The 17,651-nt window shown below is 58.6% G+C and overlaps 2 protein-coding genes across 5 annotated transcripts; both read left to right on the forward strand.

The window, feature by feature from the left end:
• Positions 1–438: 438 nt before the first annotated feature.
• On the forward strand, positions 439–7,944 carry NAT16 (N-acetyltransferase 16 (putative)). 4 transcript variants are annotated; one of them, XR_009694370.1, is made up of 5 exons: positions 439–668; positions 4,392–4,473; positions 4,760–4,823; positions 5,382–6,212; positions 6,405–6,419. XR_009694370.1 is itself a non-coding variant. In XM_061152303.1 (5 exons), the coding sequence occupies exons 2-5, from the start codon at positions 4,396–4,398 to the stop codon at positions 6,498–6,500; spliced, it is 516 nt and encodes a 171-aa protein (XP_061008286.1). In that variant the 5' UTR covers positions 439–668; positions 4,392–4,395; the 3' UTR covers positions 6,501–7,944. The 4 variants fall into 4 exon arrangements, 3 of the variants coding, with proteins under 3 accessions (XP_061008286.1, XP_061008284.1, XP_061008285.1); XM_061152303.1 differs by having other exon boundaries at positions 5,382–5,659; positions 6,405–7,944; XM_061152301.1 differs by having other exon boundaries at positions 5,382–7,944.
• Positions 7,945–8,978: 1,034 nt separating this feature from the next.
• On the forward strand, positions 8,979–16,562 carry VGF (VGF nerve growth factor inducible). The gene is made up of 3 exons (XM_061152304.1): positions 8,979–9,413; positions 13,937–14,156; positions 14,683–16,562. The coding sequence occupies exon 3, from the start codon at positions 14,703–14,705 to the stop codon at positions 16,560–16,562; it is 1,860 nt and encodes a 619-aa protein (XP_061008287.1). The 5' UTR covers positions 8,979–9,413; positions 13,937–14,156; positions 14,683–14,702.
• The last annotated feature ends 1,089 nt before the right edge of the window (positions 16,563–17,651 follow it).

A 17,651-nucleotide genomic window follows, 5' to 3' on the forward strand; every position in this document is an offset into this window, starting at 1 on the left:
TGCTCTTACTAATCTGGCGGCCGGAGGTCGGAGGGCCGGGCAGACTTTGCTGAGGACCCTGGAGAAGGGGAACAGAGGGGCGGGGGAACTCCCAGGACCGAACTTAAAGATGCTGCGGGCACTATGCGATAACTGCCAGCCGTCACTCCACTCCACCAAAACTCAAGACACCTCCCCACCCTCAGTACCGCTCCCCACTAGGGACAACGGGGAGGTCTCATCAGCAGCCCTAGAGGCCACCCAGCTGCGCCCACCTCACAGCCCAGGGAAGCTCCGCTTTTCCCCGCGCTCCGCCACCCTATCTGCCCCGCGCCCCCGCCAGCCCCCGGCCGCAACAAAGTCCGCTCCAGATCCGCGCCGGGTTTCCTCCGCATCGCTGGGGTCTCCGCCCCTCCGAGCGCCGCCGCCAGGGCCGAGCCGGAGCGTAGCGGCGGGAGCCACTCGCAACGCCGGAATCCCAAAGCGCTAGGAGCCCGAGCCCGCGAGCCGCTCTGAGCGGCGGTGCTGACCCCGCCTTCTATCAGAACTCCGAGTCGGGACCGGACGGCGCGGCCGGGTCCCCGGGCCTCGTCGGAATATGACCCTCGGAGCTCCGAGGTGACCCCTCTCTGCGCGGCCGGCCTTGATCGGCTTCTCAGCATCCCGGCCCTGGCCCTGGCTCGGGAGAGGTAGTGGGGTGCAGCGGGGTCTGGGGGCGGGAGGATGGTGTGCTCCTCCCCCGCGGGATGGGGACAGCGGAAGGCCACGCCCCCCCAGGAGAAGCAAGCAGCCGCGCCCCCTACGGCCCAACCCCTGCCAGTCCCGGGGATGACAGTAACTTGAGACCCGACTTGGTTCGGGTGCTCAGAGGCTCCTTTCCTTCTTCACCCCATCACCATTTGGCTCCCACCGTTCCCCAGAGTCTGGCAGTGTCCGGGGAGACCCTTGCCAAGTAGACAGCTTCCTTTGGGATCTCCCTGCCTCCTGCTTCCCCAACAGACCGGGACGACCCTCCAGTATAACACCCCCTGTCCATGATTCCAGCCCTCTGGAGCACCCCCTCTCCCCAGCTCCATGATCTTCCTCGTCCCCTGCCTCTGCCCTCAAGTCTGTTCTCTTCCAGCCTCTCCTCTGGTTTTCTCTTCCCCTTCCTGGACCCCTTTCCCCACCACACACCCGCGGGGAGAAGGGGGTGTGTCACTCTGCTTTCTATTTCTGGTCTCCTTGGGGAGGGGGTGCAAGTTAGGAAGGTTTGTTTTGGTTTTGGTTTTTTTTTTTTTTTTTGGCGTCTACTGGGCTCTGAATCACCAGGTGTCATGTCTGTGACTCATTACCTGTGCCCCCCCAGATCCTCTCTTGATGGCCTTTGTCTCCTTTCTGCCTCAGTTCTGATCCTTGTCTCTCTCTTCTTTGGGCGCTTCGTGTAGCCGCGGTCTCTTTGTCCCTGCCTTTCCTCTCTCCGTTTCGTCTTCCAGCTCAGAGAAGCAGCGACCTCGGGGGCATTAATATTTCAGGTGTGTGGGGCGAGGGAGGAGGGGAGAGGAGGGTGGGCTCCCGGCGTGCCCAGGCATGACTACAGTTATCCTCTCACCAGAGTGGATCATTCATATTTATGAGACTGAGAGAATGGATACAAGGATGATAAAGAAAATGCTGCTCCCTTTCCTGGAATCTGGCCCAGGGGGTGCTTGGACTACATCTCCCATAGTACCCTGGGGCATAGGGCTGCCTCAGCCTCTGCCTGGACACCTAATGGGAGTTATAATTCAAGGAGACAGGTTGGAGGGTGGGAATGGATCAGAGTGTGTAACAGGGTTGTGGGGGCCGGCTGGATGTTTTGGCTTGGCCTGGAAGCCCTAACGTACTTTGTTCCCAGCATCCACCTCCCCCAGGGCTTAAGGACCTTGGAGCCTTTCCATCTCCTGCAGGGGGAATAGGAGTAGAGAGTGCTGGGGAAGAAAAGACGCAGGGTGAATTGGCAAGCTCCCTCTTCTTTCCTGTGGCCCTGGGAATCCCCTCCCCTTAAACATATCCATATCTGAGATGTAGACACACTCTTTGGAAATAGTCTCCCCATCTTGAAAGAGAGAGGGAAAGCAACATCTAGCTGCATGTGTGGCAGTCTTCAAGTTGCTCACATTCTGCCCCCTTTGAGCAACAGTGGAGAACTGTTGGAATTATCACTGAACTACCAGCTTGTATCTTCCAGGGATTCAGGAACTGCTGGTGAGGTTGTCTGGAAATCCAAATGGGAGCCTCAAGCTAACCTACTTATCTCTCGGACCCGTCATTCCTAGAGCCTGGCACAAGGAGTCTGATTGAGCTCATTTTTGGCATAGAAATTGCTGACAGTGGAGAGATGGCAGTAGGGGTTCCTCTCGCAAGCTCATCTCTGGTTCTGAGTCAGCTCAGCCCTTAGCACTTGGAACCTTTGACTCCTGCCAAGGACCCAGTCATTCCTATCCTCGCTCTTCAGGCTGGGGTCAGAGATCTCCCCACTGGCCTCGGAGCCAGGAAAATGGAACTTTTCGCCTGGCTTTGCCTAGCTGAGTCACCTTAGGCAAGATCTTAACCATCTTGAGCCTCGATTGATTTCATCTCCATGAAAGGATGGAACTAGATGGTCCCTGATGGCCCTAGTGACCGCTCTAAGATCTTCTGAGCCTGTGCTGGCCTGAGCTATCTGACCTCATCCCAGCTTATGTGGGAGAGCCTTGAGCATCATTAGACTGAAAAAAGAAAAAAAAGGAGATGGAGCCCTTGTTTGAAACTTGCTGGTATAGGAAGCATGTTGTGTTTACATAAGCCATGTTTGTGATATGGAAACTAAACTGAAAGTGAAAGTTGCTCAGTCCTGTCTCTTTGTGACCCCATGGACTATACAGTCCAGGGAATTCTCCAGGCCAGGATACCTGGAGTGGGTAGCTGTTCCCTTTTGCAGGGGATCTTCCCAACCCCGGGATTGAACCCAGGTTTCCCACATTGCAGGCAGATTCTTTACCAGCTGAGCCACCAGGAAATCACCCCTAAGCCACCCCTTGCTGCCCTTACTGGTCCCATCTCCCAAACCCATCATGTTTTATAAGACTGAGGCAGCCCTGTGCCCCAGGGCACTTTGGGAGACGTAGTTCAAGCACCCCCCTGGGCCAGGTTCCAGGAAAGGGGACAGCATTTTCCTTATCATCCTTGTATTCGTTCTCTCAATCTCAATCAAATTAATATCACCCCCCTTAGAGTAGCGGGCACATGTGTCCCCTGGGATGTTGGTTACTGAGGCTTATGTAGGTTACACGAGGAAACAATTCTACCTGGCTGAAAGAGAGAGGAGGGGATTTGATTGGTTTATTTTGTTGATCTGGAGAAGAGAGGTCTAGAAATGAGGAGTCATCTGGGCTTGGGCAGGGAGCTTTCTCTTTGGCCCTGTCTCTGAGCAGCAGGGGGAATGATGAACCGGATACCAAAGGGTTAGCAGATCCACAGGGAGACTTGGAGATCCAAAAAGGAGACTTGGAGGAATGGGAAGAGCAGGGGCAGCCTGAGTGGGACATGAAACAAGGATTACAGAAAGAAATTTCCAAAGAAGAAGAAGAGAGAGAGAAGGGAAGGGACTCCATCTCTAGAGGTGAAGTCAGTGGGGAGGGGGGATAGGTAATCTTGGTGGATATTTGTTTGCTGAAGCGCCAACAGAGCTTTTTTCAAAATAATCACCTAGCCCTGGAATGAAGCCAAGTCTCCCTCTGGAAAAGGAGGGAACAGACTCAAAGAGGAAGGAAAGGGTAGTTTTGATCACCCTGAGAGGAACAGCTTGACATTTTCTAATAGAGCTGTTCATCTGTCCACTCCTTGGTTTATGTTTGAATATGTGGGGTGGAGGACACTGGGGCAGCAATATGGAGAGATCTGATGTCTACACCCCCACTCTTTGCTCTGAGATGAGCAGTATTGGGAGTCGGAGGCAGTTTAACCCTCTCCTTCCCCACTTTCTGCCAGCTGGGAAAGAGAGCTCCGGGAACCCTCCTGGGGAGAGTGGAGGTGCTGGGAATTTCTTCACCTGTCATTCTGCAGAGAGGTGGTGCAGCCCTTGAAGCGGGGTGGAGTCCCTCTATTAACCTCCCCCCCCCCCCAGGGGCCTTCTGTTCTTCATCTCAGTTCTGGGGATGACCAGGGTGATTAGGGATGAAGGAATTCAAGGGGTCCTGAGTGTGTGAAGAGCATCCCAGAGGGTGGAACAGTGCAAGATTGGGAGCTCTGGGAGCTTGTGGTGGGAGGGGAACGGCCAGCCCTCTATTCCCAGGGTCTGTGAGAAGAGAAGGGGTATTTAAGTAGGAAGAGCTTGTGTGGATCGTGTGGAGGGGGCCTGCTGTGGAAACAGGGGGCTCTGAACCCTGCGCTGGGTTCTCTCTTTTCTGCAGGATCATGATGCTGGGAGCTAGCTGTGATGGAGCCACCTCAGAGGTTTCTAAGCCTGAAAAAGATGTCGAGCCAGATGCAGAGGTATGCTCAGAGATCCCAGGAGGCCAGGGCCAAGTCCAGTTCCAGATCAGGGCTTGAGGCTGAGTTCAAGCTCCCAGGGCTAGGGACCAAGTCAGGACCTGAGGCCAAGGCCAAGTGCCTGGGTCCAAGCCCAGGTCTGGATCAGGGCCTGAGGCTGAGGCCAGCCCTTTGGACTTCATAGTGGCCAGAGAAAGGGAATTTGAGGAGGTGCCGGCCATCCTGGGTGTGTGTGTGGTGGGGGGGTGGGGGGGGGTGGTATCTACAGTGACCTTGACTGCCTTCCCAGCCGCTAACACAGCTGGCTCTAGGATCCGGACCACAGAGCAGTGCCGGCCAAGTGCAACGAACAGGTGAGAGTCGAGGGTTCGGGAAGCAGGTGTAAAGGGGTTTGGGTGCTTGGGTCTTTGGGAGAGGACAAATGGAGCCTCTCCTCGGCCCTGGTCCGGTTGCTGAGGAAATAGACGGCTTTTGGAACCAAAGAGCAGGGCGTGTGGATCCAGGGGCCTGCTCAGTGGGGGTGGGTGGGGGATGTGTAGAGAGCTGGGAATGGCCGAGGAACTCGAGAGACAGATGACAGCTTCAGTCTTTTAGGATTCTTTTGAGGAGTTTCTGGGGGGGGGTAAGAGCACAGAAAGAGGGGAGCAGTCAAGAGGGAGTAGTCTGGGGATGGGAGCAGCTAGAATCGGGTCCGGACCCCTGAGTAGACTGAACTCTCCCAGCAAGAGAGCCTGTATGAAGCGTTGGCTCAGAGATGGGCTGGGGGCTGGGCTAAGAGGTAGCAGGGCGTGGCAAGCACATGGGGGTGGAGCCAATGCGAGGGGGCGTGGCGAACGGGCAGGGACAGATGCTCCCGGGGTCTGGAGCATCTCAAGCGGTGGGAGAGACGCCCGGCAATGATCTTTCTGCAGGCTCTCGAATCCGAGACCCGGGCGCTGAGGAGAGCTCCTTGGGCAGGTCACGGGTCTGGCCTGGCGCCCCGGGGGGATGGCGACGGAGTGCGCAGCGTGTGAGAAGAGGCGAGTCCTTTGAACCGAGAGCCCCGTTGGAAAGCAACCCCCACCGCCAACAATGGCCTCGGTTGCAGATCGCGAGGGAGTCGGTACATGGGATCGACGCCGGAGAGACGGCGCCCCCGGAGCGCGGCGAGAGGGTGGCCCGGCTGCTAGAGCACTTCTGTTCGCAGCTGGTAAGAGACAGCACTCGGGGGATCAGAGTGGCACGACTCAGCAGGGACGATCAGCTGGGGCCCCGGAAGCTGAAGAAATTCCGCCTAATTACCAAGCAGAACAAAGGAGGTCGGAGGGCCAGGCCTCTTCTCAAGGGGCCTCCGGGCTTTGTCCCCTCTCCTGCAGTCAGTCACCGCCTTTCTTTCGCTGCCCGCTCTGCCCAGTGGAGGCGCCCATGACCCCTGCTCTGGGAATCCCAGTCCTTACCCAGGCCCTTTTGCCCAGGGAAAATCAAACAGCTTCCACTTCCAATCTTTAAACCCTCGATCCTTACTCTGGGAGGCTGGAGCCCAGGCGTCCAGGCTTCGTGACCCTGCCTCCCCTACGTGGATCCCGCCTCGGTCCAGGGACTGAAGCATTCTAATCTGAGCCTTTGTCCTTAATCTCCGCCTCCCCCATCCTACCGCGATCAGGGGCCTATCAAGATCAGCTTCCCCTGCTTCCGCTGTTGAGGCCCACATCCCCAGTTCCCCGACTGCTCCACGTCAATCCCTGCTGTCCTCGGGGATCCAGGTATTCGGAGGCCTTGCCCCTGGTTTCTCCTTGCTCTCACATACCTTACCCCACCCGGCCTCGCACCGTCGGCCCTCCCCAGGGACCCAGATGGGAGCCCGTGGGTGTGACTGTGGAAGTGAAGAAGCCAAGAGGCGCCAGGCTCTCAGCCCTCCCGCCGCTCAGAGCCGTGCTCGCTTGTGCCCCACGCAGGGCATCCTTTTGGTCCAATTCAACTCGTCGGCGCTGCTAGGCCTCCGGCGTCTTCTCGAAGCTGCCCCGGAAGGCCGTATGGGAGGCTGGTGGTGACCTGGCACGTCTCCTGATGTCGCCCTCCTTGCAGCGCGACGGGAGGAACCATCCCAGGAGTGGCCGCCCTACTGGCCGAGTGAGAGTAACCTGCGCCTCCTGGCGGCCAAGGGCCTGGAGTGGCGCGTGGACAGCCGCGCGCGCCCGCGCGGTGCTCACGCTGTGCACGCGCCCTCCCGCATCCCGCACCGCGGCGACAGCCTGTGGCGCTACCTCCGCGTCGACGCCTTCAGCAGCGACGGTGCGCAGAGGCAGAGCCAGCTTCTGTAGCATCTGCAGCGCCAGAGCCCATTTCAGCCTCAACGTCGTGTGCCAACTCTTCCCGGCGCCCCAGTTGTGGTCTCAGGTGGCTGACTTCCACCAGGCTGGCTGGGGGCTCGCGCTGGTCAAGGGTTATACTGAACAGTAGTTGCTGGAGGCCGACAACTAAGGCTTTCTCCAGTAGAGTCGGAGAGGAGAGAAAATGCACTTTAGACCCACCTCCTTCCTCGGATACCCGCCCCCCGCCCCCAGCCCTGCCCCTACTGTTTTCATGTTCCGCCCCTTCCCCCTGCTCTTGGTCCTCAGTCTGTTGTTCCGTCGCTCAGTGGTGTCCGATTCTTTGCGACCCCATGGACTGCAGCTCGCTAGGCTTCCCTGTCCATCACCATCTCCCCAAGCTTGCTCATATTCATGTCCACTGAGTCTGTTTTGCCATCCAACCATCACGTCCTCTGTCGTCCCCTTTTCCTCCTACCTTCAATCTTCCCAGAATCAGGGTCTTTTCCAACGAGTTGTCCCTTTGCATCAGGTGGCCAAAGTATTGGAGCTTCAGCTTCAGCATCAGTCCTTCCAATGAACATTCAGGATTAATTTCCTTTAGGATTGACTGGTTTGATCTCCTTGCAATCCGAGGGACTCTCAAGAGTCTTCTCCAACACCACAGTTCAAAAGCATCAATTTTTCCTCGGCTCTGATGCCTACACTTACCCGCTGTCTGTTCCTCCCTTCCCTTTTCCCCTTACCTCTGCCATCTGGACTCTAGCGCCCACAAACGCAGTTGACCACACCCTGATCTGAACCGCCGAGTTTGGGGGAGCCACTTATGCTCTTGTCCACCCATCCCGTTTCCCGGCCAAAGAATGAGTTCCTTCACAGCTTCAGAGCCTTCCGCAGTCGGCCCCGGCCTAGGAAGGTACTTTGCCCTTTCCGGCTTCTCCCTCCTGCCCCCTCGTGGAGGGAAGCTGGCAGAAGTACGCGCAACGCCCAGCGCCCAGCCGACAGCTCTGCGGCCCAATTCATAGTACTTTTCTTCCTCCCCATCTTCCTCAGGACCTCAGAGCTTGCCTCGCGCTCCTCCCTCGCCCCGTCTCGGCCTCCTGTGCCTGGACCTCTCTTGGTTCTCCATTTCTCATTTGCCTGCCCGCCACCCCCGCCCCGATTCCCCTTCCCCATGAATCCTTTCTCACCCTGTGTGTGTAATATGGAGAAAGACTCTGTAAAAGGAAATAAATTTGTAATGCTCCATCTCCATCTGGCCCCTGCTTATGCTCCGGTGATGCACCTTTTTGAGGCTGCCTCTCCTGACTGGGGTTTCCCCCAGCTTTGCAGGATTTTGCTGGCTCCCTTCCCTATGCCACCAACCGGGAGCCTGAACCAGGTCTGTGAATCAGAGTTCTGGGTGGGGAGTCTGGTATGGCGGAGGGCAGGTCCCAGAGCCTGGTGCGAGGCTATCTCGTCCTTCTAACGGGGCTGCCTTCTAACACAACTGGAACCCCCACCTCCAGATATTTCTGGACACCCCTCCCATCCTCTGTACGCTTTCTGTGGACTTTGACAGTCTTCTATTTAAATGCAAGTAGTAACAGCTGCATTTGCATAGCGCCGACTCCAACACGGGATCCTGACGTCTCCCGCAGAGGGAGGACACGGAGGCTCCGAAAGACCGGAGTGACTTCCAAGTGCCTCACAATAGCTGGGAGCCTGGCAGGGACCAGAAACCAGGTGTCCCCAGACCAGAGCACACGTCAGAACCTCACTGTCCATGGACAATGGACAGTCTTGTCCAAAGGGAGTCATTGAGAGCGGGCACGGCGAGGTGGGGGGCGGGGAGGGTGGGTGGGATGGAATCAAAGACGTGGACAGAGGAGGGCGACAGGGGGTGCGCAGGGGTGGACCAAGGGGACAGCCTCTGTTCCCCACTTTCCCCAGTTTGGGCTGTGCTGCCCTGCGTTGCTTGGCTGCTTCCTGCGCCTGGCCGAGCTGCCGAGCCTCCCTGCCACTTCAACCGTGGCTGTGTTGCAATAAAACGGGCCCTTTAGCCCACCTTCAGTGTCTGTTTCACTTCTCAGTGAGGAGGGCTGAGATGCATAGTCCTCCCCCACTTCCCCAGCAGCCTGTATTAGAGAGGATCTCTAAGCCCTGTGGCAACGGGGCTAATGACTTCCTGGAGGGCTGCTGGCCGTGGCGCGCCCCCACCCCCACCCCAGCCAAGCGGCAGAAAGAAGTGATTGCTCAGAACCGAGGCGGGCAGCGGCGCGGCGCCTGAACCGGCCCCGGGCCTCGCTTTCCCCGGGACCGGGGACGGGTGTGTGTGTGTTGGGGTAGGGGGCGGTGGAGGGGTGGTCCACTGCAGTTTCAAATTCTTGCTCTTCTAAGCAAGTTCCCCGAGGCATCCGGAACCAGCCTGCCTCATCCCCACGACTCAGGGGTCTAACTCCCAGCTGTCGGCGCTCTCGTGGCCAGCGCGCTCCCCTTCTCCCCGTTCCTGGGTGGGCACCGCACCGGAGAGGCAAGAGGTGGAGGGAGCCTGGGCGCCGCCCCGCGGGAGCCGAGCTCCGGAGCGGCGGGGACTGCGATCCCGAAAAGTACCACGCGGGGGCGCCAGGACCTGCGCGGACGCGGGCGAGGCAGCGCAAGGTGGTTTCCGTCCATGTGAGTGTGTCCATGGGCGTCTTTGTGTGTCTGTGTTTCTGTACATGTGTGTACGAATCAGGGGGTGTCTGGGTGGGATGTATTCGGGGCTACGCGCCTGGCGTACCCCAGAACCAGGCACTTCAAGTGGCTTCTTGATCAGGAGGATTCTTGATAGGTTACCATGTATGTGTGCATGGGGAGGTGGGGGACTCTGTATTGTTGCGTGCGCAAGGCATAGCCTGTGAGTCTTGGATTTTTGAAGTTATATCCCTTTAGGGCTTTTACCCCCTCCCATCATCCCGTGTAAAAGAAATCGAGGGCTCTCAACCTGAACCTCCATTCCACTGTCTTGGTTACATCTTCAACATGTGTCTGGTTGACTCTGCTAGACTAGGTGTGACATTGTGTTTGTGTAAGAGGGTGTGCCTCAGGATATCAGTGTAACTGTGAATGACAGTGGTGTGTGTGGCAAGTGGATGTTGAAGAAGTCTGGCTCAGGACTATGGAAATACACAGTCTCCTTTCTCTTGTTAGTTTGTGGCCACCATCTTCATGGCGTAATGGTGTGAAGGTGTGTGTATGTGTGTCTTCCTTTCTCGGTCTTTCCAGTAGCTGTCTCTCTTTGTGTCTCTCCTCATCTCTGTCTCTTTTCCTCTCTCTCTCTTCCTGTCCTGGTGACTCATCTCTGCGGCTTTGCCCTCCCCCGTCTTGCTGGGTCTCCCCTCCCCCACCCAGGAGTGGGTGGGGGTATGAAGTAATAGGACCCTGGGATTAAAAATCAGAGTGAGGACCCCCTTCCTATTATTCATCCTTCCCAGACCCACCAGTAGCCCCTAGCCCTCTTTCAGTCCCCTTCCCAGGACTCCAAACCCTCCTGAACTGGGGTGGGCAGGGGATAAACAATGATGCATTCTAATGGGGTCATTTCCAGGGGGTTCTTAAGCACCTTCTTTCAATTCAAAGTGAAGACCCCAGCCTCCCTCATAAAGTGCCCCTCCCTGCCGCCCCCCCCCCCCACCGGTGACGCATTAAAGGCTGCAGAGGTGAGTCACCGGTTGGGGGGAAGGGAAGAAGACAGGGGAGTGAGCTGCACGGTGGGGAGGGGGACCCAACCCCCTACCCTCTTCTTTCCCAAACCTTCTCAGGGAAAAGACCCAGGGCTCTGTCCCTCTTCCTTGGTTTTCCAAACCTTCAGCTTGGATCTCTACTTGGTTGGACCCCATCTTTTCTTAGCACCCTCCTGGAGAGTATGAGACGTTCAGAAACAAAGACACAGGGATGGATTTGTACAAGTATCTCAGAGCAAACAGGCATCTCCTCCTACTCCCCGTCTCAGCTTTGCCTTTTCCAGCTCTGTCTCTCTTTGCTTCTTCTTTCCTGCCATCTCCCTCCTCTCTCCAATCCCAGGAACCTGTCCCCAGCCCAGCTCTTTTCCAGAAGCCCCTAGAGGCAGTAGGATGTGAAAGGCACCGCACATCTTTGAGAGGTGGGGTGTGTGTGAATGAACTGACCCCGGGCAGGGAACTGGGGTGGAGAGAGGCACAGTCAGACCCAGAGACTCAGAGCCCATGCAGACATCATCTAGATGGTGGAATTACCAACACTGTTGCCCTTGGCTTCTACCTCACTGCCCCCTCCCCCATGCCATAATGACTGAGACTCTTGGGATGTCAATTTCTGAGAAGCTCCCCTGGACTTCTGGGCTGAGTGGAGGAAGAAAGGGTTGGAGAAGAATGAAGGAAAGAGGGAGTACGCTAAAAAAAAAAAAAAAAAACAAGGGGAAAAGCTTGAACTTGGGGGCTGCAGAAGAGTGGCTAAGATACTGAGACTTTCCTGCACAGAAATTTAGAGATGAAGGTAAATGTGGGGGAGGGGTAGGAAAGATCAAAGGCATGTAGAAGTCACATAACAACATATATCAACAAGCACGGAAGGATCCAAAGAAATGCACAAAGACACAGGGGTACACACACATTGTTGACACACCAAGCCAGTTGACGCTTTTCAGACACTAGCAGATGCCCAGAGTGGATGCACTCAGACTCCCAAGCACACAGGCATACAGGCACTCAGAGGAATCAGGACCCACAAACACTCTTAGTTACACATAGACACCTGGAAACAGGCAAAAACACAGCCCCACAGATTGAAAGAGAAAATTCACGTATCTGAATTGGAACGCTCCCATGCCTATCCATTCTCTATCTGATTAAACACATAATTGGCCTCCCCATTCCCTTTCTTTCCACCCCTGTTTCGTTAATCTCTATACACACAAACACAATGCATACATATGTACATGCACATACACAAGCCCACGGGAACACAGTTTCTCTAGATGCCTGTCTCCTTCCTCTCACACTTGGTCTCTTAGCCCTGTCAGCCTCTCAGTCTGTCCCCCTTGCCTCCCTCCCTCTTTCCTTCTCTCTTGGATGGCCTCCCCTCCCCCCACCAGATGTCTGAGCCATCTCTCTCTGATTCATCCTCCTCAGGAAGGTAACGTGACCCCCCCTCCCCATTCCACTGCTCTCAGTAACCAGGCAGGGAGGATAAAGGGGAGGTGGGATGAAGAGGAAGAGGAATGAGGGGAACCCAAGGGGGTAGGGGGAGGCCCTGGATAGTTTGGGGGGAGGGGGATGAAACCCAGTCTCAGGTCTGCTGCCCCCTCCTCTCCCTCCTTTCTTCGGCATCTTCACAGTCACCTTGGTTCTCCTTTCTTTTTTTTTTTCTCTTTAGCCTGATCCTTCTACCTGTTCCAGATGCCTGCCTGCCTGCCTCCCTCTCCTGCCCCCATCTCTTCTCTCTTTCCTCTCTCTCTACTCCTCCCCACCTTTTTCCCCGCAGAGCTGATGGGCTTTCTTCTGGGAAAGTGGAGCCACTGATGGACCCGAGAAGCCACTGCTGGCTATAGAGGGAAAGCACGTGAGTGTGTGTGTGTGTGTGTGTGTGTGAGAGAGAGAGAGAGAGAGAGAGAGAGAGAGAGAGAGAGGAGAGGATGAGGGTCAATACTAGGAAGATGAGGAAGGGGTTGAGAACTGGCTCTGAAAGAGTCTCTGAGCTCCTGGCAGGCAGCCCCAATCCTGGTTTCCAGAGTCTTAGGGCGAGGGTGCCCTGTATGTGCCCACGGGCAGCCGTGTGTCCGCAGTTCTGGTGTGTCTGGCATGTGTCATCCACTCCCCCTCTCCCTGCCCACACCCCCGCACAGCTCTCTGCCTGCACCGCAGCCCCCCTCGAGCTTCCCTCCCACCCCCTCATTCCTGCAGTGGCTGCTCCCTTTGCCTCCCTCCCCTCTCCCTGCCCCCTCCTCATTTCCGTCCTCCCCGCACCCCCGCCTACGGCTGGTCTCCCTTCACTGGACCCGGCTGGCTGATGGATTCTCTTTGCGCAATCTGTGCGTCATCGCCCCCCACCGTCCCCCCCCCCCAACCTCTAACTATCCAAGCCCCCAACCCCAAGCCCTCTGACAGGAGATTCGGACGAGGGGTCTGGTAGCAGAGAGGGGTGATTTCTGACGTTGCACTCCCACCCTCCACCCCCCACCCGCATCGCGTTCAAATCTTCCCTTTAAGCATCGAAGAGAGATTGAACTGAGTCACCCCACCCCCACCACCTGCACAACCCCCTGCCCACCAGGTCTGCTCTCGTCCTCCAAACGTCCTTTGGGGGGTAGCAGCGGGTGGGAAAGAAGCAGGAAGGTGGTGGGGAGAGGTGGCCTGAAAAAGGGCACAGCGGGGGCGCCAACATACGCTACAGAGTCAACTGGACAGAAGGACAGACACACCTTTTTCTCCAGACACGCACCGACCATGGACAGACACGACACAGAGGCACACATATCCTCAGTCTTTCCCCTGTCTCTTCCAACTCGAATCCTTTCCGCCCAGAACACTCAAACCGCAAGATCCACCCATGTGCCCCAGCCCAGGGCACGCACCCCGCACCGCAGATCCGCGGACAGCGCCCGCAGGCGCGCAGAACCATCCCTCCTCTCTCAGGTTCACGCCGTCCTTGGGCGTGTTTCCCATGGACCCTGCAGTCAGGAGACGGAGAGTCTGGCTCCCTCCTCAGTTTTGGAGTCTTATCTTCCCCCTTCCCAGTATGGATCTCCTACTGGGGCCCAGTCAGACGCTGGGAGTGCCCCCACCCTATTCCACTCGCCGGGTTCCCGCCGCTGCAGGTTGCTCTGTAACCCACCCTCCCGCCTTGCAGCGGCTATGCATTCACCCTTCCATTCATTCTTCCATTCATTCATTCATCCTTTTCTCCTCGTCCCTCCTTCATTCATTCATAGCCCCCTGCCCCGCCCGCCTCAGCATTTCATTCATTCATTCCTTCATTCATTCATTTCCCCGGTGCTAGGCTAGCGCACGCCCCTCCAACCGAGGCCTGCAGTGCGCAGGCGCGGGCCGGGAGATGCACGCATCCTCCAATCGTTGTGCGTCCTCCCGCCTCTAGGCGCCCGCCCGCTTCCCCATGAATGAACATTGACGTCAATGGGGCGGGGCGACTCCCACGTGACCTTGCGCGCTCCTCTTTATAAGGCGGTGGCGGCGCGGGCGCTGTCCAGCGTGCTGAAGCCTGAGCGAGCGAGTCTCCCGGAGCCGCGCGGACCCAGCTGAGCCAAGCGCACTGGACGCCAGACCTCGACCATCGCTCGTATCCTAGCCACCGCTCGGAGCCGAGGCGGACGCGTCCCGATCTTCCCCTGTCCCCACCCCGCCCCGACCCTCCTCTCCACGTCCCGCGTCGTGGCACCAGCTGGTAAATACTCTGCTGTCCGTCCCTCAAACCCTCGACAGTCGTGGGCGTGAAGGGAGGGTTCTCTCTCCCCACAGATGGGAGTGTTGAAAACACAGAGGGGAGCCCCCGGGAAGGGTCCTTGTAAATGGGGGAGTCGCCGCTTTTCTCTTGCTGGTGAAGTCGCCCACGCACCATCCGGGGAGTCCTGCGGGGAGGGAGCAGATTTTTTTTTCCCCCCTGCATCCTTGCTGCTTAGTATGTGGGCGCTGGCAGTTAGATGGCTCAGGGAAGGGGGCGAGGAGGTACTGGGGGAGCAAGGGTTGCAGGCGTTTCCCCATTTACACGACTCCAGAGATCGGCACAACATCGTTCTCCTTTGCTCCTAAACGTCCCTTTTCTGGGTAAGGTTAGGGGGACAAGGGAAGCCCCGGATTTCCTGATTAAATGTGGGGGAAGGGGATATAAAATCAGGGAGCGGAAAAATTTTTACAGAAACGCTCTCTTTCTTTGGTCCATTCTATTTTTTTTTTTTTTAATTTTTTTTCAGTCTCCGGCAGTCCTTCGGTCATGAAATCGCTCAGGTTGCCGGCTACTATCCTCTTCTGCCTGCTCCTACTGATCAAGGGGTTGGGAGCAGCGCCCCCCGGGCACCCTGAGGCTCAGCCACCTCCTCCCAGCTCTGAGCATAAAGAGCCGGTAGCTGGGGACGCAGTGCTCGGGCCGAAGGATGTTAGCGCCCCAGAGGTCCGAGCCGCTCGAAATTCAGAGCCGCAGGACGAGGGAGAGCTTTTCCAGGGCGTGGATCCCCGGGCGCTGGCCGCGGTGCTGCTGCAGGCACTCGACCGCCCGGCCTCGCCCCCGGCGCCCGGCGGCTCCCAGCAGCGGCCAGAGGAAGAAACAGCAGAATCTCTGCTGACCGAGACCGTGCGCAGCCAGACCCACAGTCTCCCAGCGCCAGAAACCCAGGCGCCCGCGGCCCCTCCTCGCCCTCAGACTCAGGAGAATGGTGCCGAGGCTGTCGACCCCTCGGAGGAGCTCGAAGCGCTAGCTTCCCTGCTTCAGGAACTGAGAGATTTCAGTCCGAGCAGCGCCAAACGTCAACAAGAGACGGCAGCAGCAGAGACGGAAACCCGCACGCACACGCTGACCCGAGTCAACCTGGAAAGCCCCGGGCCAGAGCGCGTGTGGCGCGCTTCCTGGGGAGAGTTCCAGGCGCGCGTCCCAGAGCGCGCGCCCCTGCCGCCCCCTGCTCCCCCGCAATTCCAGGCGCGTGTGCCAGAGAGCGGACCCCTTCCCGATGTCCACCAGTTCGGGGAAGGAGGGTCCTCCCCCAAAACACACCTAGGTGAGGCACTGGCACCCTTGTCCAAGGCGTACCAAGGCCTGGCCGCTCCCTTTCCCAAGGCGCGCCGGCCGGAGACCTCCCTCCTGGGCGGCACTGAGGCGGGGGAGCGCCTTCTACAGCAAGGGCTGGCGCAGGTAGAAGCCGGGCGGCGGCAGGCGGAGGCCACCCGGCAGGCGGCGGCGCAGGAAGAGCGGCTGGCCGACCTCGCCTCCGACCTGCTGCTCCAGTATTTGCTGCAGGGCGGGGCTCGGCAGCGCGGCCTGGGGGGTCGGGGGCTGCAAGAGGAGGAGGGGGGCGGGCAAGAGACTGCGAGGCAGCAGGAGGAGGCGGAGCAGGAGAGACGCGGCGGGGAGGAGAGGGTGGGGGAGGAGGATGAGGAGGCGGCGGAGGCGGAGGCGGAGGCGGAGGAGGCGGAGAGGGCGAGACAGAACGCGCTCCTGTTCGCCGAGGAGGAGGACGGCGAAGCCGGAGCCGAAGACAAGCGCTCCCAGGAGGAGACGCCCGGCCACCGACGAAAGGAGGCCGAGGGGGCAGAGGAGGGCGGGGCGGAGGACGAGGACGACGACGAAGAGATGGACCCGCAGACGATCGATAGCCTCATTGAGCTGTCCACCAAACTCCACCTGCCCGCGGACGACGTGGTCAGCATCATCGAGGAGGTGGAAGAGAAGCGGAAGCGGAAGAAGAACGCCCCTCCCGAGCCTGTGCCGCCCCCCAGGGCCGCTCCGGCCCCTACTCACGCCCGCTCCCCGCAGCCCCCGCCCCCCGCCCCCGCCCCCGCCCGGGAAGAGCTGCCCGACTGGAACGAGGTGCTCCCGCCGTGGGATCGGGAGGAGGACGAGGTGTTTTCCCCGGGGCCCTACCGCCCTTTCCCCAACTACATCCGGCCGCGGACGCTGCAGCCGCCGGCCGCCTCGCGCCGCCGCCACTACCACCACGCCCTGCCGCCCTCGCGCCACTATCCCGACCGGGAGGCCCAGGCGCGGCGCGCGCAGGAGGCGGCGGAGGCGGAGGAGCGCCGGCTGCAGGAGCAGGAGGAGCTGGAGAATTACATCGAGCACGTGCTGCTCCGGCGCCCGTGACGCGCCTCGGCCCCGGCCCCGCCCCCGCGCGCCCCCCTCCGTGTCGCCCTCTTTCCCCCTCGGTGTTTGCATGCGCCCGGCCCCGCCCTCGGCCGCCACTCAGCCCCGCCCCCGCCCGCGGGCCGCCCCGCCCCCGCGCTGCGCCCAGACCGGTCAAGACTTCTTCGCCGGCGGGAAGCCCAAAATCCTCGAACTCACTCGCGGGGGTCCCGGGGCCAGCACAGGCGGGCGGGTAGTTTGTGCGGGTTCCCTGCCCCCCACCTCCCCGACTCCCCATGCGGGACCCTGTCCCCACCTAGTCCCTCTCTCGGGATGTCCCGATCTGAAACCGGAAAAAGCATTTCCAGTTAACTGTGTGAAGTGTCTCGTCTCCCGCCCCTTGGGCCTCCCAAGAGCCACTCTGCCCTCTCTGGATCGCTGTGAATTTACCCCTTCTTTCCCTACTCTGTTGTAAATACCCCTCACGGAGGAAATAGTTTTGCTAAGAAATAAAAGTGACTATTTTATTAGGACTTTGTTCTCGGTTATTCACCCGACCCCTTGGGCCTGTGTGGTCCTTCCCAAGGGGCGGTGAGGGCAGCGCCAGCCACCTCCTGCTCAAAAGCGAGGGTTGAGTGATAGAATCTCTTTCAGCCATATTTGAGGGGCGGGGTTAGAATAGGTTCGCATCCTTTAGAAAGCCCTAAATTCCACTACCAGCTTGACCGTTAGTCACAAGACCCCACGACCTGGGCAGACAGATGCAGAGTAAATAAGGAACTGCCGCTCTGGGCCACCTAGTAAGATCTTTGAACCATCTCAGGGCCACTCAGGCAGTATGGGTGGCTCCCCACCGCCCCTGCTCCACCTTGCCCACCCACCTTCCTTAACTGCTCCCTAAATTCCCTGGTCCTAGGTACTTCACAAGACCACCACCTCCTATGGGGAGGTGTTGGCAGCTAGAGAAACATTCTGGTTTTAGCTGCTAATCAAACCTTTTCTAAGCATATACATGCATGCTTAGTCGTGTCCGATTCTTTTACAAACCTGTGGACTGTAGCCTGCCAAGACCCTCTGTCCATGGGATTTCCCAGGCCAGAATCCTGCAGT

The sequence above is a fragment of the Dama dama genome, chromosome 10 (genome assembly GCF_033118175.1).
Source record: "Dama dama isolate Ldn47 chromosome 10, ASM3311817v1, whole genome shotgun sequence".
NCBI lineage: Eukaryota > Metazoa > Chordata > Mammalia > Artiodactyla > Cervidae > Dama > Dama dama.